The sequence below is a fragment of the Petaurus breviceps genome, unplaced genomic scaffold (assembly GCF_028583685.1).
Source record: "Petaurus breviceps papuanus isolate PSGF00001 unplaced genomic scaffold, PetGlider_PUasm1.0 90721, whole genome shotgun sequence".
In the NCBI taxonomy this organism is placed as follows: Eukaryota; Metazoa; Chordata; class Mammalia; order Diprotodontia; family Petauridae; genus Petaurus; species Petaurus breviceps.
Genome location: NW_027187322.1, coordinates 958,879 through 982,260, shown reverse-complemented (window position 1 = coordinate 982,260; position 23,382 = coordinate 958,879). Strand labels below are relative to the sequence as shown.

The window sequence follows — 23,382 nt, the reverse complement described above, 5'->3', positions numbered from 1 at the left end:
ACACACAGCACAAGTGGGACTCGGCCTCCCCCCCAGGGAAGTCCTCTTGCACTCCAGCAGCACCACTGTCTTACCAAGAATCAGGAGGGTGATCCCATTGAAGACTGCACCCACGTATGTCATCAGCCACATGAAGACAGCCAGCTACAAAGGACACGGTCAGACTGTTAAAGGCCCAGCCCCCGGCGGCCGACAGCTCGCCTGAGGACCCCCTCCCCCCCAACTCTAACTCTAGGATCCATCTCCTCTAGCTCAAGGGTCAGAAAACTTTGGCCTGAGGTCTGTTTTTCTGTACAACTTGTGAGCCAAAAATGATTTTTGCATTTTTAAGTAGAAGGAAACTTTATTTAAATAAGTAAAAATTATTCTTACCTCCAAGGCAAACCATGGCAGTTTGTAGCCCCTGCTTCCAATCACTGCAATTTCTAAAGGCTCTCAAAATTTCAGAGCTGCCAAGGTTCTGCAGAACCCTTACCCCAAAGCCAAATTTAAACTTAATTTTTGCTCACTACTTTCTCCCTTTCTGCATTCTTTTACCAGGAAGAAGGTTTTTCTCCAGTTCCTTCCCCTCTCCCTTTGCAGACACAGATAGGCCTAGGCTATTCCTTCGACCCTTCCTCTTGCCTTTTCCCCAGTGAGTCCTTCCTACTCTCTTAAGCTCCAACTAACCTTTAAGGAATCCACCAGATCTTCCACCAGAAAGAGACGGATGATGAGCTTGAGAGCCTTGTTGACATGCACCATAGCAGCATTCACATAATTATGGAAAGCTTCTGAGGACAAAGCAATGTCCACATCCAGGTAAGCCCTTAATGGAAAAAGAAAAAAACATCCATACATTTGACTCAAAAATTCAAAATAATCGGTAAAATTGGGGGGTGACTAGGTGGTGCAGTGAACAGAGCACCGGCCCTGGAGTCAGGAGGACCTGAGTTCAAATCCGGCCTCAGACACTTAACACAAAAAACTAGGCATGTGACCTTGGACAAGTCACTTAACCTCAATTGCTCTGCCTTCCCCCCTCCAAAAAAAAATCTGTAAACTCATCAATTTGGATTTTCTTTCTAACAATGTAGACTGCAACCCACCCATGCCTGCCTATTCCAAATCTTATCCACATCCTCCTATAAGATCACAATCAATTGGGTATCCAGCCAACAAGCTGGAAGTCTTCCTCTTTGCTTACAAGGAAGTGTCAATCTGGTTTAGTGGGTGGATGGTGAATGGGACATAACTCAGGAACTCCTAGGTGTCTACTCTCAGCTCTGTCATGGAACTGTGATGTAACCATGCTGCTGACTTTCTTCTCTGTAAAATCAAAGTAAAATTTTGCCACTTGTTTTCTTTCAAAGTAATACTTCAACAGGAAAGTGTCAGAAATCCTACGACTTGGGGCGGCCAGGTAGCACAGCGAGTAAGAGCACCGGCTCCAGTGTTGGGATGACCTGGGGATCAAATCTGGGCTCAGATACTCAGCACCACACCCAGAAATAACGGGCTGTGTAACCTTGAGCAAGTTACTTAACCCCAATTGCTTAAGAAAAAAAAAAGAAATCCTACGACTTATATTTACAAAAAAAAAAAAGTCTTGAGTAGCCAGAAACTGGATCCCAGATGACCATCTAACTAGCTTTACCAAACCTGACCTGTAATATAAATGCATCTAGAAGGAGGGGTAGTGAGTATCAAGGCATTAACAGAATTAGGAAGATGAACCAAGAACCTCCAACTTCTCCAGTCACTTAACACACCATGGATGGAAATCCTCTGCCAAGTAATAAGATTTATAGAGTGCTCCAAGGACTCTTTCAAAAGGCCAGGAGCTGCATGTTATCCCGTCTGTTTGATATTTCAAGCTGCCAGTTTCTGCCTGATGTGAGAGTTGAAAGGTTCTCTAGCCCACAACTGTATCGTCCACAGAGTGCCCCTTCTTGGAGAAACCTCCCTCTGCAAGGAATTCCCTAGCAGCACCACACCAGAGTGTGGGGATGGGCTCTTCCAAGATTTAGCATTATCACATTAGTCATTGAGCTGCAAAATTCCCTTTAAAATACTCTTTCACTCACTTGAATGGATGGCCTTCTTCTGACTTCTGCACAGCTTGGATGACAGACTTGTAGACCCTGAAGCTGATGGTGACAGAGAGAAGGGCCAAGATGAGGTAAGAAGCCACACTGATGACACTGAAGGCTGCTAGGGACAGCAGCATGATCAACGTCGTGCCAAAGACAAGGCCAGTCTTCTTGACGTCCCGCCAGAAGATGAGGTCGTGCACTGCCAAAGGAAAAGGAACATGAGCAAGTCCCTCCAGAGGGCCTGCCAGCTTGTCTTTGTCCTGGCCAGGACACAGCACATTCTCACTCTATGGAAACCCTAACAACCAAAATGAGAGGGTATTATTAGAAATGGGTTTCATTAGACAAAAGGCTTTCAAATAAACACTGTTCCTTCTGACACCGAGTTTGCCCAATTGCATCTAAAATAAACCGGCATTTATGTATAGCTTTTCAGGAATACCTCCACTTTCACAAAGCAAATCAGAATTTAGTAAAACCTCAGGTCTAAGTTAAGAGTTTGCATTCAACAGAACACCAAATGATGTTTATTTGAAGTGTTTCTGCATGGAGGAGAAACTTATAATAAATACCTCTGCATGCATTCTTTTAAACATAACCAGAGGGGCAGCCAGGTACCGTGTTTCCCTGCTAATAAGACCTATCCCGAAAATAAGCCCTCCCCTTACTGTGTAAGATTCCTCTAAAATAAGCCCTCCCCCGAAAATAAGCCCTATTGAGATTGCTACTGTAGTGAAGGTGATCCCCAGTGCTACACGCTACATTACGGTACCCTCTGTATACACCATCCCCTCCCCCACCATGAAACACATGCCGCGCTCCGAGCTGCATCCAATCAGAGCTGCAGCAGTGAGCGCGTCATCCTGTTCTTCCCCAGTGATTTGCTTATTGAATAAAGGTACATTTTTTTGTTCACATTTACCTGTTTATTAAAATTGCTGTCAATGTTCATTAAAATAAGCCCTCTGGTGTTTTTCTGTCCAAAAAATAATAAGACAGTGTCTTATTATTGGGGAAACACGGTAGCACAGTGAGTAAGAGCACCGGCTCCAGAGTCGGGATGACCTGGGGATCAAATCTGGGCTCTGATACTCAGCACCATACTCAGAAACACCTGGCCGTGTCACCTTGAGCAAGTTACTTAACCCAATTGCTTTAAAAAAAAAAAAAAACATAACCAGAATAACTCAGGATGTTACAAGATTCCAAAGTCAGAGATGGAAGCTTATTTCCTTAGTCTTAACAGAATTACATGACAACCAGCTACCACCAAGTGAGCTAATGACAATGATTATACACACCTTGGCTAGACACAACAATTACTACTCTATTAGGATTTCACTCATGGCTAATTCTAAGATTGACAGTGCCACTGTCTTTTAACAGGGTGTCTACCACACAAGTGATATAAAAAGTATGTTCTACTTATCAAAAGGGATTTTAGAATCCAAGACAGACAATTTATGTCTAATAATCTTAAGGGCTTGTACAGCATTACAAGGGAGAGCTATGCTAACACCATTCCCTCCATTCCCCCAAACCTTCAGGAATCTGGGGACAGATATGTCCATAGGATAGGGAAAATAGTAAATGAAGAAATTCTAAGCTACTATCTATCAATAAAAAACATATATAAAAAAATCACTCTCATCAACAGATGGGAGATTAGGAGTGTTTAATCTCTTTAGGTCAGGGTTAACAAATGTGATCCTTGGTGAAAAGTTGAGGAGTGAAACTTTGGGGAAAAGTCTTTTTACTGAACCTTTCAGTGCATAAAGGGAAAAAGAAAGATCCAAAATAAACTGAACTATATTGAAATGAGAGGAGCTGAGCAGGATGCTTTGAGTTCACAAAGAAAAGGCTGGTTTATGAATTTTGGGAAACAGGAGCTTGGGGAAACTCTCTTTACAGTGGCTTCAAGTAGATTTCAGGGAGTTAATTTTAACCAAACCAAAACAAAGAATATGAACCTGGGGCTATACCCAAGAAAAGGTCTATGAATCTCTAGTGATTGTGATCATTAAAAGAGATAGTTCAACCTTGGTATGGACAGTGGACTATCAAGGAAGGAGAGTTGTCCTAAGACCTAGGACTAAAGGAAGCATTAAACACTTGGGATAAATCAACCAGTACTACAAGCTTTTATTTAATTAATACAATGATAGAAAGTGGCCTAACTTTAACTTGACTAGGACCCTGAGAGTCCTTCAGATTGGAGCACTGGAGCCAGAACATCTCTGAGCTTGGCTCTGATAGGTACTAACTCTATCACTGTGGGCAAATCACCATCTAGAAACTCGGTTTCCTTAATCCTCCCAACTCTAGTGTCATATGATCTTAACATGTTTCCTCAGCATGGACATCTCTGTTTACCTGATTACAAATAAAACACAATTCTCTGTAATCATACAAAGGGAATTCAATCAAAATATCCAAGTACTTTGACAAAGAAACTGAAACACAAGGTTTACTGATTTATCCATCATCCTAAAATCTACCCAGTAACTGACTTCTCCCACTTTATAAATGTACAAAAAGTTGGCCAGAACATGGACATTAGGAAAGGGCACCTCTAGAGTGAAAAGAGCATGTCCAGAGAGGTCAGGGACACACATGGCCACAAGTTTATGTATCTGCAGGCAGTAAGATTAGTGGATTCCTGTGACAATGTCCTAGAGAGACACAAGGGGCAGCAATGCCACAATACTTATAACAAGACAGTTCAGGCCCAGGAGCTTTGAGAACCCCAATACTCTATCCTGGTATGCCAGGGAGCCCTCAAGATTCAGTGCTCAAAGATCTGGGAGGGAGGGAGGGCGGGCCCTCACCCTGGAAAGAGGGATACAGAACAAGACCAAAGAGTCCAACTCAAAAGTGTCTCAGGAGTGCCCCTAGTGCTAAGTTCCAATTCAGGAACTAAAGCTGGAGGAACAAAAAGGAAAAAATAAATTTTCCCTAAGGATTACAATACCTGAAAGAAATGAAGCAAGAGCTAAAAAGTGAAACAAAAGCTCATGAGGAAAGACTTGAAAGGATAACTGGCTTAGAAGAGAAAGTGGTAAATCTCAACCAAGAAATGCGATCACTGAAAATCAGAACAGACTAAAAAAGTCAACGATCTTACGAGACAGTAGGAAATATTAAAACAAAACCAAAAAATTCAAAGTAGAAGAAAATGTTACACATCTGATTTTTTCTTGAGTCTGTATCTGAAGAAATCATAAATGAAAACTGTCCAGATCTAAGAATGCGTTAGTTATCTAAAATCCAGAAATTCCCCATTTAAAAAAAGCAAAACAAAACCCAGCAAGCATCCAGAAACTACAACCAGGTTCACACAACGTTTGGCAGTTTCTACTAAAAACAAAGGAACAGAATACTGGACTACAATTTTCCAAAAGGCAGTACATTTACAACCAAGAATATTATAATACTAGAGAAAAAAAAGCATGAACCTTTATTGGAAGAGGACTTTTAAGTATTCCTAAAAAAAAAAAAAAAAGGGCCAGAGCTACCAAGGAACTTTGAAATATAAAATATTAGAATTAATAGAAATCTAGAAAGGGAAATTTATTTGAACAACTAAGAAGGAACCACAGGATAATATAGAACCTTCTAATGGTGAAGAAGAAATGAGTGTCCCTTCAGAATCTTCATGACTTAAAGGATATATAGTTAATTAAATAAGATGAACAGTTGGTTCAGTTTAGAGGATTTTTTTTTTAAGCAATTGGGGTTAAGTAACTTGCTCAAGGTTACACGGCCAGGTGTTTCTGGGTGGGTAACTAGGTGTCTGAGCCCAGATTCGATCCCAGGTCATCCCGACTCTGGGACCGGTGCTCTCACTTGCTGAGCCACCTGGCCACCCCAAGTTTGGAGGATTTTTAAGAGGGTGAAGGGAAGGAAGAGTAAAGAGAGTAACAGACTGTGTAGAAAGGAAGAAGGGAGTACACTTGCTACTTCTCATAATTAGAGTACATAAGAATACACAAGCAGGAGGAAAGGGAAGCAAAAAGTGGTCATCAGATAACTGTTTTATCTGAATACACACAGTTTGTTATAGAAATTGATCAAACTCAATAGGGAAACCAGTTTGGGGGGGAGGGGGTTCAGGGAAGGCTGGAAGAGTGACAAGCAAAACAAACTTCCTAATACTGAAAGGAGAATTAAGAGGGAAAAACAAGAACTATAATCTAAGTTAGGGCCTTACTAGGGACAACTGGGGAATGGCTGAATAAATTGTGGCATATTCATGTCATGGATGAAATTACAAAAGAGACAGTATCAGAGAACACCAAGCATTATGTAAGTAAGAAGTAAGAACCAGGACGGTAAGTGATATAAACACAACAACAATACAGTGAAGAAAGACAACTTAGAAACACTTAAGAGCTCTGATCAGAGGAATGACCAACCACTTCTCCAGGAGACCTATGAGCACACCTGTTACCTGTCTTCTGACAAGGAAGTGAGAGACACAAGGGAAAGACAATATATATTTTGGACAGGACTACTACGTGGATTCATTTTGTTTGCTTGTCTGTTACAAGAGTTTTTAGTTTTCCCTTTCTTTCTCGATTAATTCAAAGAAAGAAAGGGGAATTAGCAACAGTGATGAAAAAAAAAAGAAATGCTTTTTAGACTACACGGGAAAAAAAACAGAAGAAAACACAAAAGGCTAGTTTTCAAAGTAATTTGTAGAATGTATTACCTACTTTTAAAAGTCGTGAGATTTCATTTCACATAGAATCTTCTTTCTGTATTCTACGAATATGGAAATGCCCTTTCTTTGCACACTAAAGTGAGGACCAGACTTCGTTCCCTGGTGTGCATTTTAAAGCAAACTAGACATCAAGAACATCCAAAATACTTAACATTTATCACAGCTTATCTTTGCGGAAAAAGGCTGAGTCAGTGAGCAAAATCTGAATTCTGATGCAGGAGGCACAAGTAAACGATTGAGGAAGAAAAAGCTTTTACAAGATATGATGTTTACAAAAACCTCTGGTTTAGATGCTAATGATCAGACCCTGAGAGCACAGTGGTGGAGGGGCTGTTAACTGGAAGAGTTACATGGGTCACTGAACACATTTTTCAAAATGCTTAAGCATTTCAGAAATACCGCGCACCAACAATTGACCCGCTCATCCTTTTGTCTCCTACCACCCAAGAGCCCTTTGTTAGTGTTGGGTTAGTGCTCATTCTTCTTTCGCAGGCCAGAGACAACCAAAAGAATGCCACAACTGCATTCTCCTCCTGCCCCCCCATCATATCCCCGATCTGAGAAACTGCGCTGTTTTTTCACTCCTGTTGTCTAGCCTCTCATCCATCCTCTTGGCTCCCTGTCCTGGACCCGACTTTGCAGTAAACCAGACACTGACCTCTCAGGTTCTCCTTTTACTTGCCTGACCTTGGTTCCAGCTGCTGGTGACTGCACCCCAACATGTGTCTGTCTCCCCACCCCCATCTCGGAACTTTGCCTGGGCTACCCCATCCTATGGGGTAGTGATCATCCCCTGCAGACGACCTATTCGTGTAACTATCTCCTTCTCTCCTTGGGCTGTCCTCTCTCTAAGCCTGGAGCCTGCTCCTTTCCCTTCTTACCTCCATCTCTCAGAAGCTATCACGTCCCTCCAGACGTGGCTTTCCTCTTTGTTCCCCCAGTGCCTAGCCCAGGGTTTGGAACGTACTAGGCTCTTCAATAAAAGATCCAGCTATCCAGAGGATGCAAAATGAAACCCAACAAACCACACCTAAGCTTTCTTCCCAGGTACTCAACCCCCATCCCCAAACATTTATTAAGTGCCTACAATGTGCTGAAAACAGTGCTGGGGATGCACATGAAACAGTCACATTTGAATGGGGGTGAAAATGAGAGAGACAGATTACAGAAACAGCTTCCCAGTTAGCCAAGATGAAATTTAAGGCAACTGACTGTGCCCGCTCACCCCTCACATCCAAGCAGCTCTTAAGCCTTGTTTAGCTGCTCCATACCTTAGCAGGGTCAGCACACCTTGCTGGACAGGCAGCTATAGGAGTCAGTAAGATTCAGGTTCAAGCCCCGCCTAATACATACTTAGCAGAGTCACACCCTTCCAGTGTCCTAGGCAACTCTCTAAGACCAAAACACATTTGGCTTCGGTGGTGAAAAGGGGTTTCTATGAGAAAACATGCATCCCACTCCCTACCAAAAACATTTCTTTCTCCATTTTCTCCACTCACATGTCTATCCTTCCATAATTCCAATCACCTCTTGCCCCAGCAATTTAGGCTGTTCCCAGATAGTAGTCCAGCTCCTAGCCTCCGATGCACTCTCCACAGAGGCAAAAGTCTGAACTCTTGATGGAAACTTTCAGGGGTTTCATGCTGCCTACAGGATCTCACCCTGGCATCCAAGGCCTACCACACACCAGTTTCCACTTAGCTTTCTAACTTTATTTCACACCACTGCTCCAGCATTCCTACATTCTTGCCAAAACAGACAACTAGTGATTCCTAGATAGCATTTTGCTTCCCCATACCCGGAATGGCTCTTCTCCCCCATTTACCCAGGAAAACCTTTCTTTACCTTCAAAGCTCAGCATGCTCATCCTTGAGAGCACCTTTGTATTCTGTCTCATCACAGTCACTGAAATAAACTAAGTATCGGCTGCCACTCTGCCTATGCTACAGCATAAGGAATGAAGGAGAAGTTTTCCTTTTAATTTTTGTTTACATAGTCTTTTTACAAAATTCATAAATGAAAATTGCGTGTCATATTATAATGAGAATACCTAATAAGTCAAACTCTACTAAGTCACAGGCAGAGGTTATGTTACTTAAATATTAAAACCAGAATTAATCAGAACCCAATTGAAGTCAATGGAATCCTTCCTTCAACTAACAGTTTTGCTATCTGCTCTCAATACAAGAAAGGACAACCTCTTTTCCAGGATATGATAAAAAACAAATAAATGAGAATGAAAAACAAAAGAATGTCACATGGGATTCCATTCCTAAGGTCAGTGTAAACTCATCCCAAAGAGCACTCTTCCTTTGGCCTGGAAGCTTCAGATCTTGTTAAAGATGTTCCCATGAGTTACATCTGGGGTTTCTTTCAGAAGGTGTCTGGTGGATTCCTTTTATTCTCTCTTTGCCCTCTTGTTCTAACGTGTCTGGAGAGTCTTCTTTCATGTTTTCTTGATACATGACATCCAGACTCTTTTTCTTTGGTCATGGCTTTCAGGGAGTCCAATGGTTCTTAAATCATCCTCTCCTTGATCCATTTTCCAACCAGCCATTTTTGATATGAGATACCTTAGATTTTCTTCTATTTTTTCAAACTTTTGATTTTAATATTTCTTATTGTCTCAGAAGCCAACTTCTACTTGGTGTATTTTCATTTTTAAGGGGTCTGTTACTTGGGTAATATTTTGAACTAGAATAAAAAGTCTGGAGGAAAAAAGTTTGTACTGTTATGCTATTTACTCTTTCCAACTCTCTACTCCAAAGCTCTCATTTAGAGAAACTGACATTAAAAAAAAATATCCACCTTTTTTTTATTTTTGGAGGGGGGAAGGCAAGGCAATTGGGGTTAAGAAACTTGCCCAAGGTCATACACCTAGTAAGTGTGTCGGTTTTAACTCTGGTTCCTCCTGACTCCTGGGCCACCTAGTTGCCCCTTCACCTTCTTTTCCTCCAGCTTCTCTATACAGCCCCATTGAGAAGGCAAGAAAAACAAAATGCCCCATTAAAAGCATGTATATAATCAAATCAAACTAAGTTCCTGCATTGGTCACGCCCCAAAAACGTTTCCATCCGCACTCTGGGCCCACACAGGCGTCTGTCTCATCATGAACCTTTGGGGACTGTAGCTCATCATTGTGTTACTAAGACCTGTCTTTATGATACCGTTGTCGAACAAACTGGTGTCCTAGTTCTGCTGACTTCACTCTCCACAGATCCATACAAGTCTCCCCAATTTTCTCCGGAACCATTCTCTGTCATTTCTTACGAAGCACAAAACATTCCATCACATTCACGTATTTCCCAGTGCATGAGCACGCCCTCAGTTTCCCATTCTCTGACACCATAAGAAAAAAGCTGCTGTATTTTGTACATATGGGTCCTTTCTCTCTCTTTTATCTCTTTGGAATATAGTCCCCCCTTCTTTGCCTAGTAATACAGAAAGTACAACGTGGGGCCTGGAGGTCATTAACTGTCCTCATCACAGCTACCATTTATATAGCACTTACTATGAGCCAGAACTGTGCTAAGCACTTTACAGATATTATCTCATTTGATTCTCACAACTCCAGGAGGTAAGTGGTAGTATTATCCCCATTTTACAGATGAGGAAACTGAGGCAAACAGAGGTGAACTGATTTGCCCAGACCCACATTTGAACTCGGGCCCCAAACTCTTCTCCACTGTGTCACACAGCTGCCATGGAATCATGGGACAGATCCTCTCCTGCCCTCTCACTAGCTAACCTTAACAAATCAGAAAGCACTCATTCTACTCACATCATCACCTTCTTCAGTCAATTACAGCATTCAAAGATCATGAAGCAACACCCGCAGATAGCACCCATCACTATTCTGGATTTCCTAAAAATGCAAAACCATCTCTACTATCAGATGGAACTTTTCCTACACAAACGAGAAGACTGGGAAGTCCTCTTTGAAGCTGCCATACCTCTGCAATTGAGGGAAATAGAAGCATCACCCCCACCTGGATGAATATGGAGGCCTGATCTTGTGGTGTTCCACATGGCTCACCTGGCTGTAAGAAATATCCTTTAGGGGCGGCTAGGTGGCACAGTGAATAGAATACCGGCCCTGGAGTCAGGAGGACCCGAGTTCAAATCCTACCCTTAATGCTTGCTAGCCGTGTGACCTTGGGCAAGTCACTTAACCCCAAACTGCCCTGCCTTTCACCCCCCCCCCAAAAAGGAGCAAATAAAATAAAGTACATTTAAAAAAAGAAGAGAAATATCCTTTAATACAGAATATCCTACAAATCTTAAAACTGCACCCAGACTTTGGGGACATATTGTATCTCCACTGGGCATGGAAGTTTTATGGCCAGATTTCAAAGTTTCTGATAATGATCAGGTTACCTTGCACCTAATGAAGATCTAGGGAGAGCCTCAATAGGAGATATGGGTGGGGGAAAGTGCTGGGGCTTGAAACATGTGTGTAGATTTTTGTTTCTCCTACCTAGTGTAAACTTACAACTATCATATAAATCATTCGCTCTGAGAATAATCTGTAGTCAAATAAAGGAAATGAAAAATGGGTAGGAGAAACAGATTAAGCCTCCTCATTTGAACTCCAGAAGACATAATTTCTGTTACTTACATAAGTAATCAATATTTCACATGAAAAAAGATCTCAGGGTTCAAATGGCCTGTACTGCTCAATATGATTCAACAGTGTGCCATAAACAGCCAAAAATACTAATGCTATCCTAGACTACTTTAAATGTCACAGTTTCCAGAAAAGAAGTAAAAAATCTTCAGTATGAGGCACCATGCATAGCCCTGGGTCCAAAGTCTGGAAGACTCAAGTTCAAATCTGGTCTCAGACACTTAACTAGTCATGTGATCCCAGACACATCACTTAACTTATGTCTCAGTTTCCTCACATGTAAAATGGAGATAACAGTACATTGCTGTGAGGATAAAATGGGGAAAATATTTGTAGAGTGCTTTACAAAACTTAAAGAGCTATATAAATGCTGGTTATGATGATGATGATGTCCAGTTCTATGGAACATTTTAAGACTATATGTGAGCTCGAGAGCATTTTAGGATGGTAAAGTGACTGGAGACTGTGCCAACCCAAAGACTGATTGAAGCAATCCAATGTTTAGCCTAGAGAAACCTAGGGAGAGGCAATAATAACTTTCTAGTCTTGCTCTTCTAATTCCAAGAACACTGAACTAGGAACAATGGGTAAAAGTTGTGGAAAAGAACTTTTTTAACTCAACATACTGAACAATTTTCTAACTACCAAGGGTGTCTGAAAATGGAATTAACAAGCACATTACATTGATGGAGAGTGGGTTCTTTTTCAACTTTAAAATCTGTAAGTTGGACTAGGTGATCTCTAAAATATCTTCCCAGCTCTAAATCTATGCTTTTATTTACTAAAAGTTTAAGTAGAGGTTGGCTGAGGTTGTAGGAGAGATTCTTGATCTAGTACAGCTTGGACTAGATGGCCTCCAATATCGGTTCCAATTCTGTGATTCTATGCAAGAGAAACATTCAACCTTTGATGAATTTACCTTCAAGGGACCCTTCTCTAATTATACAACCTCTGGTCCTTAGATCTCACGTAGTATTATCTTTAACTCTAATGTTCTTATATGTCAAACTATACTACAAAGCAATAATCACTAAACTGCTTAATAACTGGTTAAAAAACAAACAAACCCAAGAGAGGCGATCAACAGATAAGATCAGGTAAGATCAACAACATACAGCAGCAAACACAGTAGAATAGTGCTTAATAAACACAAAGACTCCAGATACTTGGGCAAGGACAAACACTATCAGAAAAACTGGAAAGCAGTTTGGCAGAAATGGGGTACAGATCAACATCTCATACTATGTTATCAAGATAAATTCCAAAAACACATGACTTAGACTTTTATGTGGCGACATCAAAAACAAATTACTGAGGAACAAAGAAAAAAATTACATTTCTGATCTACGGATAGGGGAAGATTTCATAACCAAATGAGATCTCAACTCATAAATGGTCAAAGGATATGAACAGGCAGAAATAAGATGAGAAAAAAAAATGGGCGAACAAAATGGTTGGGAGGCTACAGGAAAACAGGGATTACACTACTGGTGATATTCAGCTATTCTGGAAAGCAATTTCTGAAACTACGTATGCCTCAAAAGTCATTAAACCGTGCATACCTCTGACCCAGTAACAGGCCATTATTAGGCCGGTATATAGTCCAAAGAGCTCAAAAAAAAAGGGAAAAGGACTTATTTGAACAACAATATTTATAGCAGCTATTTTTGTAGAAGCTTGTAGAAATCAAGGGAGTACCCATTAATTGGGTAATGGCAAAACAAATTTATAAATCTATAAATTTAATAGAATATGCCTTAAGAAAAAAGGAAATAAATAATTTCAAAGAAACTGGATAAGACTTGTATGAACTGATGAAGAGTGAAGTGAGGAGAACCAGGTCAGTCAATAAACATTCATTAAGTGCCTACTGTAAAAGCTGGGCATTGTGTTAAGTACCGGGAATAGGAAGAGACAGACCCTCCTCTCTAGTAGCTCACAATCTAATGGAGGAGACAACAAGCAAATAAGTATGTACAAATAAGCTATCAATTGGATAAAAAAGAGAATAATTAAAAGAGGGAAGGTTCTAGCATTTGGAGGAGTTGGGAAAGACTTCTTGAAGATGGAGAACCTTAGTTGGGACTTAAATGAAGGGAAGCCAGCAGACAGAGACAAGGAGGCATTTCGGGCACAGGGGACAGCTCAAGAGAAAATCCTTGCTGCTGAGAGATGGCATGTATAGTTCATGGTACAATAAGGAGGTCAATGTCATCTGATAAAAAAGTATTCATCTGGGAGTAAGATGTAAGAAGACTGGAAGGTGGACGGGTTATGAAGTATGAAGGCCTTTGAACACCAGATGAGCAACTCATACGATATCATAAAGAAAATGTGAGAACTGATGACCAAAGACGAAACATGCCATTCACATCCCAGCAGAGAAGGGAAAGGAACTCACAATACAGAGTGAGATGGACATTTTACTATGTGGTCAATGTAGGAATATGCTTTCCTTGACTATGCATATCTGTTACCAGGGTTTGTTTTTTTTTCTTGTTTTTGTTCAATGGAAGTAAGGAATAGAGAGAGAAAATAAATACTTGTTAATTGAAAATTTTTAAACAAAAAATTTTTTCAAGGACATATAATGAAGATGTCACAGAAGAATAATCAAGACCTGACAACAGATGGGATGGGGAAGGCGGATGAGTAATGGATGGAGAATGACTCAGGTTGTGATTCTTAGTTACTGGAAAGATGGTGCCGCCCTTAACAGAACCAGGGAAGGGGAAAACAGGAGTTTCAGGGGAAAGATAATGAGTTATCTTTTGGACAGGGTGAGTCTGAGATGCCTGTGGGATGCAGGTAATGCAGAACTGCAGCTCAGAAGGGGAGACTAGAACAAAATACATAGATCTGTAAAGTCATCTGCACAGAGGTGACAATTGGCTTCAGGATAACCTCTCCTAAAACTAGTTACCTAGTGCTATGGATTCCATCTTTGTCAAATTTCTCCTATGAAAATATACCTGGACTCTATTACAATACTCCTCTAACTGGTCTCCCCATTTTCATTCTTTTCTTCATCAAATCTATCCTTTATGCCACTTAAAACTTTTTAATAAAAATGTTCTTTATTATGAATTTGGCAAACATTCAGAAACATGGTGAATTCTGTATACAAATAAAAGAGAATTGTATATGAAAACATGAATTTCCATTATGGAAGGCTTGGTTTTTAAAATATGTAATCAATTTAACACAGTAGTTGCAAAGCTGTCTTTGACTCTTTCTGAACTTAGTTCTGCTCTTTTATGTATTTTCAAAATGTTTCACTGACATACATCTTCCTGGTATCACCATCCTTACTTCCCACTTTCCCAGCTCCTCCTAATATAAGCAAGCAGAACTAATGTGGCTGAAAACCTATCTCATCCCGAACTCGTCCAGCACAACACCTCTCTGCTGAGAAGCAGAAAGCAAGATTCCTCTCTGGGGGCTTCACACATAACGCTAATCAGTTTTCAAGTCTTTCAAAGTTGTACTCCTTCACAAGGCTGGAATCACATTAACTTTTCTCATACACAGATTAGGGCCTGTCCCTTGTCTGTCAAGTGGGTTTCACTGGCTCCTTTTTCTACTGCAAGGATCTTTAATGTGAGGTCCATGGATAATATGTTTTAGGAGACCTATGAATTTGGATGGGGGAAAAAATTACATCTTTATTTCCACTAATGTCTAACTGAAACTTAGCATTTCCATAAATTGCGAGGCAACAAACCATAGTGTTATCAACAGTATCTGTGATTATCACCAAGAAAAATCAGATATTTTCATGTGTTACATATATTTACAGTTGCTTCACATGTACATCTCAAACTAATGTTTATACTTTTCAATAATCTGTGATTATGATTCTTTTTTGCTTTTTGGAGGGGGAAAGGCAGGGCAATTGGGGTTAAATGACTTGCCCAAGGTCACATGGCTAGCAAGTGTTGTGTCTGAGGCAGGATTTGAACTCAGGTCCTCCTGATTCCAGGGCTGGTACTCTATTCACTGGGCCACCTAGCCACCCCACTCTTCAATAATTTGTAATTCCTGTTACTATAGCCTTTAACTTGCCCGAAATTTAGATGTACCATTACATTATTTAATGCATTAGTAAGGCATATTATTATACCAGAGTGGTTAAAATATTTTCGATTAGCTCTAATTGGTTTCCTTTGCCATCCTATGTGTTTTATTCTAATAATTTAAAAACATCATTCTGAAGAAAGGTCTATAGGCTTTATCAAACTACCAAACAGAAAAAAGGTTAGGAACCTTTCATCTAGTGAGTCAAGTTAAAAATGCTAGCATTCAAAGACCTCTGGCTATCTGGAAGCACCATTTATCCCTTTACTACTTCCACTCTCCACAAACTATGCTCCTGATCAGGCTGGGTTTATCACTGCTTCTCAAAAGGCCTATAATGTCCCCCCATGCCCTTTTGCTTCAGCTCCAAGAGCGGATCCCATTTTATTTTAAGCCCTGTATCTTCTTCCACAATCTACCATAAAGCCCTGCTTACAACAGGAGATTAATGTTTGTTTACAAACAGTGCTAGTTCTTCAAGTTGTGGCATACGAATGTAATGGAATACTATTGTTCCATAAGAACTGATGAACAAGCAGGCAGACTTCAGAAAAACCTGGAAAGACTTAGATGAACTGATGCTGAGTGAAGTGAGCAGAACCCGGTACACAGTAACTAACAGTAACATTATGCGATGACCAGCTTTGATAGACTTAGCTCTTCTCAGCAACAGAAGGATCTAAGACAATTCCAAAGACTCAGCATGGAAAATGTTAATGTTATTCACATCCAGAGAAAGAACTATGGAGTTTGAATGCAGATCAAAGCCCACTATTGTCTCTCTTTTTTGATTACTTCTTTCTCATGACTTTTCCCTTTGTTTCTAATTCTTCTTTACAACATTAATGTGGAAATATGTCTAATATGATTGTACATGTATAAGCCATATCAGATTGTACAACATCTTGGGGAGGGGGAATGGAGGAGTGAAGGAGAAAATTTAGAACTCTAAATCTTATAGAAGCGAATGTGGAAAATGAAAAACAAATAAAATTTTTAAAAAGAAAGAAAAAACAGATATATGCATTTTGTATAAATGTTGAATTAGAAACAAAATAGGAATTGTAACACAATCATGTAGTGTGTACAGGTTTTTGTGGTCCCTGCAGAAAGGCCCTATAGAAATTTAAGTTATTGCTACATTTTAAAAATATTCACAGTTCTTTGTTAACCCAGCTCACTGTACATGTATGGAACATTTGAGCAGACTTCCATTGTACTTCAATTAAAGATAGAGCTTGTCTAAGGTATTTTTAAAAAAGTGCTAGATGTTGTTCTCCCTGAAGTACTCTGGTGCCGGTCATGGCAATTCGTGGTACAAGACTAGCTGTCACTCAGGGGCAGGCCCAACGCCAATTCAATTAACGGAAACTGAGGGAAAAGATTATCCCTGCTGTGTTTATTACATGAGTTCTATGATACATTTAAGGAGTTAAGTGCTTACATTCTGTTCATAACAGGGAAGAGAATCTCTCCATTCGCAGCCACCACCCACCCCGATGGGGCTGAAGAAGTGAGGAATGAAGATGAGGCAGTGACAGCTAGTGCAGGAACCAGTCCTGTTTGGGACTCCTGAGGGACCACTGGTGTCACTTCATGTTTGAGTGGGAAATAGAGGGACGTGTGTGAAACTAGAAAAAACCAAATACAAGCAGAAATCTAAAAAACTTGGCAAAGATAAACAAATGCAAGTAAACTGACAAAACCTTCATTTCAATTTAAATCAAGTTTTCAAAATGTTCTTAAAATCTTATTTCCTTTACTCACAACAATCTCATTACAAATAGGGAGCACATATAAATGTGAAAACTGTAGTGTAGACATGAGAAACCCACAGATAAAACCTGGGTCACTTCTTCTGAAAGGCCACTGATCCCTAGCCCAGAATGTAGTCTGCAGGTTGTCTGGAAAAAGAAAAACCAAGACAACCCAAGAAATTTCAATTCAACAACTTTCTCTCCTCTTTGTCCTTATCAAATGAGTGAACACATGTAAAGTACTTTGTAAACCTCAAGGACCTGTAGCATGCTAGTTATGACAGTCACCCCTATCCCCAGCTACTGCGCTGTCTACCTGAAACTCTCACTGGAAATAATTTGGCTTACTTTAAAATTTAAGTGCCCTTTTATTTGATTTTGAAAAAAAAAACTATTATGGTGTCCTTGGTCTTATTAAATCTTTTAACAGCAGAAACTGCCTTGAAGATAGAGCCTGTAATTGCTGCCTTCCCTATTAAATGGGCCATCTCCAGGTTTCTGCCTATATTCTCAGCACCTAGCACCACAGTGCTTTGCATACAGTGACTGATTAGTAAAGGCCTTTTCACTCCTTAAAAAAAGTAGTCTGGAGAGGAAACAAAAATTATACTTTTAGAAACCTGCACGGACATCTCTTAAATATTCTAATTAATAGTGAATAAAATTTCTGACAAAATATTAAACTACCTTTTCCTCCTAGACATTACTTATCCAGGCTTCCTGTAGTACCCCATCTACACTAAAAGGGGGCAGCAACTAAAAAGTCAGGCCGAGGAAAATGACATTCAGATCAATGCTTACTAAGTTCTAGAAATTAGCCCTTTGCCCTCTTTTAAACTGCTGCCCCTAGAAGAGACCCCTTCATAAACTGCCTGTTTTGGTCACTCTCATCGAGCTAGTTTTATTCCAGGTTTACGAGTCTGCATTAGAGGGCTGGAGGAATTCAAATGTCCATACAAAAAGGAGTAAGATGGAGTAGAATATAAATTTTAGTAGCCTGTCAGAATTTCCTTAAGAAAAAAAAAAGTCCCACTACTAATTACCACTCACTGGCTCGCTCTTTCCTTATAACACAGAGATATTGGTTTACAGTCTATCATTATATTACATTATGACCAGCATTCTTGAAGGAAATCTATGTTGATATAAAATGAAGATGGACAAGGCAGCTAGTTAAATCATTTTATGACCCATTTAAAGAAAAAAGCAGCAGACTCTCACCCAAATTGTGACTTTCTTCTCTTGACAGCTTTTACAAAGCTTAGCCTAACCACTTTTCAAGTTGTAAATATAAAGAATTATTTTAGTCAGATATTTTAAATTTTAATTCAACTTTTGTGGGGGTAAAATGGGTTAACAATCTGCTTTGCTATAGGTTTGTTCAGCCAAATAAATCACCCTCCAAATGGCACAGAAGCAGCATTGACAGAGCACAACGCTGTTACTGTGAAATATGGACACGCATGCTCTCTTTCTGTGGACAAGTCTGGCCACGGCCCAAAACTCTGTGGGGACCTATTCAAGCCAGCACTTCCTTTAGACTCAGAAAAAAAAATAGTTTTTCCTCCATTAGAACAACCCTGCCTCCCCCTCTGCACTCAAACTCAGATTCATATACAAAGAAAACAAAGTATCATTGACTACCTCATACACAACAGAGCTGAGGGGTAAATACAGAAATGAATGAGAAACTGCAGACTTGCCTAGTTAAAGGATCAAACAGAAGTATGATACAAACTTAAAAATATAATCCAGAATGGCAATTCAGTGTACATGAATGTGTGCACACATGTACACACACACACACACACACACACACACACACACACACACACACACACACACCCTTCCTGCTGTGCAGCTACCCCCATTCTTACCTGTATTAGGCAATGGTTTTTCTCCCAGGAAGAAATAAACAAATGGGATTAAATTTAGTTGGTAGAAGACATTAGGCCTAAAACCTAAGATTTAAATAAGAAACAAATGCCTTGGCCTTTTAACTATAAAAAAACTCCTCCACTGTACAGGCCTGTAAGCTTTCTGCACCCCAGTCATAGGATGAGATAAGGGATAAGGTTATATATATTAGAAGGGGAAGCCAGGCTCCTACCAAGAGGAAGGAAAATGGAGGGCATTCTTGCTATGGGGCCCACTTGTACAAAGATATGGAAAGAGGAGATGGAACCTCTTCTAGAGAGAAGACACAGAAGGTCAGTCTGACAAGACAAAAATAAACACCAAAGCTCTTGCAGTGATGCTGCACAGCCACAAAGCACAGACTACCATCATCTCCAAAGAATCAAAGGCAGCAGTGGTGGATATGAGCATAGTATATCATCAATGACAACTTAAGTAAAATAAGTAATTTTAAAGACGTAAATGTTAATCAGAAAAAAGGGCAGAGTCAACGATTGAACAAAAGCAAGCGAGGGCTGAGCAGGGAAGAACCCCACTCCCACACCCTCTCACTGCAGAGAATTCACAGGAGGCCACAGTCCAGACCACCACCTGATGAGAAGCCAGTCTGTGATCTGCACCACCAGAGCAAATGCACACAGGAACAAGTAAAATGAAAACTATCAATATAAATGCATTTAAAATAAATTTTAACTATTTTGTGACCACACTATTGTGGCAGAGTTCTCTTGCCAGTTAATATGGGGGAAAAGAGAAGCTGAGCAAGGGCAATCTAAGAAAACCACAGATATCTGAGGTAGCATTATGAGGAAGATGTTTTAGAGTAAGGATGAAGTTTGTAGAAGACATGGTACCTCTACTTCCACACGAAGTCTTGCTTCCAGTAAAGGATAACTGGGGGAGAGGATTCGGGGAAGATGGTGTACACCAAAAAATTCCAAGCAATAAAATAGCATCTTAGGGTGAACAAAGTGCTGGGTAAAAATAAGAAGGAATAAGGACATAACAGGGGTCTTCCTGGGACAATTTGAGAAGATCAGAAGAAAGATCCCAGGACAAGGTTTGGTCCCAGTGAAGAGTAAACTTAACCTCCAGGCTAAAGGTCCCCCTTTAACAACAAGGAGCAAGGCCTGAGATTAGTTGGGAGGTTGCCTTGGCCCCAGACACAGGAACTTTTATGCCTGGGACAGTGAGGAATTGGGCATCTGAGCCCAGGAAGATCGAAGGAACCTCTGCTGACAAGGAACGCCAGACCCAGCTGTGCTGTGAAGAGCTGCCAGGGCAATAAGGAACCAGCACTTGTCCAGTGAGTGCAGAAAGCTCCTGGCTGTGGACATTTAAACATGAGGTTGTTGGTTTGGCTTTGGTTCCAGGCTAGACAGGAGAATTAAAGATCTGGGGCAAGAAGCACCACCCCCCATACCCCAGGGCTAGAGGTGATTGCAAAAATTAAGCGATTACCACAAAGAATGTACAGGCAAAGGGGAAAGAATCCAACTATAGAAACCTATTATGGGAATGGAGAAGACCAGGGTCCATTATCAGAGGAGGATATCGAAGCAAAGAAACCCCCAAAGAATAATGTCAAATGGTCACCTGCCCAAAAAGAATTTATAGAAAATTTTTAAAGGGACTTTTAAAAATCAAATGACAGAGGAGGAAAAACTAACAAAACAAAACAAAAACATTTTCAAGAATAGTCCAAGAAAAACAAGATTATGAAAGGAAAGTCAACCAATTAGAAAAGGAGACACAGAATCTTAAGGAAGAAAATGACACCTTGGAAATTAGAATTGGGCAAAGTGAAGCCAGCAAAATTATAAGAGATCAAGAAATAAGATAATGAATAATGAAAAAATAGAAGAGAAGGTGAAACATAAGAAAAAGAGATTTGGAGAACAGATCAAGAGGAGAAAACATAAAAATAATTGGATTAACTGAAAGTTATGATCAAAAAAGGATCTTGATACAATAATACAAGAAACAATTAAAGAAAACTGTCCTGAAGCATTAGAACAAGGCGGGGGGGGAAGTAGAAATAGAAAAAAAATCTATCAATCACCACTTAAAAGAGATCCTATGAGGAAAACTCATAGGAATATCACAAACTCCAAGACCCCTAGCTGAAGGATAAAATATTTAAAGTAACAAAAAAGGACATTTGATTGACTTGATGGTCAGATTTTCAAGACTTTGTTTAAAAAAAAAAAACACAACCACAAAGCCCTGAACTTAATATAAGATTTGACATACAATATTCAAGAGAAATAATGTACATACTAAAGACTGATTATAAGGGATTCAATAAAGACAGACGGTTTACTTTTTATATATGTAAAACTTATGTTTAAGATTTTTATTAATAATTCATAATATATTATATAACAATATTAATAATTCATAAGAAAGATCGAGGAAAACCCGAGTATGATATGAATTTAAAAAGTAAAACCATTTAGGAATATCTAAAAAGATTAATTATTTTATACAAAAGAGGTGCAAGAGGAAGAATCGATACAGAGGAATGAGATGGGGGAAGAGGGCTTATTGGTATTTCTTGTAACCTATTTTCATCGGGAATGAACAATACGTTCATATGTTTAGAAAAGTGTAAAAGTCTTCTAAATACAGAAGAGATAAAACAGTAGGGGCATAGAAAGGTGGGGAGGGACAAGGGAATAGGTAAAAGGGGGGTACTGAAGGGTGTTCAGATTTATGGGAATGGGAGGATAGTGGAGGGAGTCTTGAAGGGAGGGAGGTGAGTAATAAGAGGGCAAGGTAGTGGGTATATAGGTAAAGCACAGGAGGCAAGAAGGCTAGGGAACAAGAGATATGCATGAACATATGGCTATAGAGGAACATATCCAAACTTAATGATAACCTGGGGGAAGAGGGGGCAGAGGAGAACAAAGTAAAAAAGTACACAGTAGAGAAGAAAAGAAAACAAAAGTAAAGAGAGGAAGGACAGTTCTCAACACAAAGTGGATTAGTTATACAGGTTTTCTTGAAATGAAAATTTAGTCATATTTTGAATCCTCTCATGTTCTGCTATGCACATGACAGGCTTTCCCCACCACCTTTGTATTTAAATTCCTATATTTAAGTTTCTGATATGTTTTTGTTTCTTCTCTCTATTCTGTATTTGTGTTCTGGCATTTGAGTCTAAAATGAATTTTTTTTTAAAAAGATAACAAGAAGCAGGTACATTAGAGTTGTTCACAAAGATGCTGTAAGCCGACTGAGCTTCATCAGGACAGGAGGGGCTTGTCGGGAGACGGGCAGTGCCCTGGAGCCCAGCCAGGAAGATCCTGAATTTTCTACAAAGCAGAGCTACTCTTAAGTATCTAAACAGATGTGACCACCATGTTCACATAGCCTTGGAGGAGGAAGTACCAGCAGTCATTTGTAAAGAACTGGACATTCTCTTTTCAATCATTTCCTCTATAACTATTTGTTTACTATGAGAAAAAAAATGGATGATATCCAAGGTTAAGTCTTATCACACCTTATCCATTTTCTCTGAAAATATAACAATATCAATGAAATGTTTTAAACAATTCTTAGCAATCCTAGAAGATAATATATAAGATGATTTATAAAAAGCTTCAGCTTACTTCACTTTCTCTCCTTCCTCAGCGATTGTAATTGGGTTCAGTTTTCCCCTTCAACCTAACTTTTCTCATCCTTCTCCTTCATCCCATCAATCTTGGTGGTTTTACAGTAAAATTAATGACAATTCTAACACCAGGTAATGGACTTATCAAATTCAGTCACCTATGATGGAAAGCTAGGCTAAGATTACATCTCAGACCTCACCATCACCTGAAATTGTTTGACCTCTAAGATTCAGAACTTGAAATTCTCTCTGATCCCCATTTCTGGACCTTTCACAATTCTCCTCTCATTAACTTAGTCTCTCTGAATCTTTTACCTCATGAATTCTAGTTCTTCGAACTCTTTATTCCTTGTCCAGTTATCTAAGTATAAAACTTCACTTCTCTGCTCTTTAGTCTCAAGTCTACAGTTAAGTCATTTCAAAAAAATTTTTTTTTTGCTTTTTGGAGGGAGGAAAGAAGGGCAATTGGGGTTAAGTGACTTGCCCAAGGTCACATGCCTAGGCCATATTTGAACTCAGGTCCTTCCTGACTCCAGGGCCGGTGCTCTATTCGCGGCTCCACCTAGCCGCCCTAAGTTTAAGTCATTTCA

General features: G+C 39.8%; 1 protein-coding gene across 2 annotated transcripts in view; it reads right to left on the bottom strand.

Annotated features, from left to right (window-relative positions):
- Nucleotides 1-23,382, bottom strand: part of RTN3 (reticulon 3) — a 54,730-nt gene that overhangs the window by 3,563 nt on the left and 27,785 nt on the right. For both annotated transcript variants that reach the window (XM_069066196.1, XM_069066195.1), the window contains exons 2-4: nucleotides 2,067-2,274; nucleotides 670-808; nucleotides 75-144 (exon numbers count right to left, since the gene is read on the bottom strand). In XM_069066196.1, coding sequence (XP_068922297.1) covers nucleotides 75-144; nucleotides 670-808; nucleotides 2,067-2,274 — 417 coding nt within the window. The remainder of the gene's footprint in view (nucleotides 1-74; nucleotides 145-669; nucleotides 809-2,066; nucleotides 2,275-23,382) is intronic.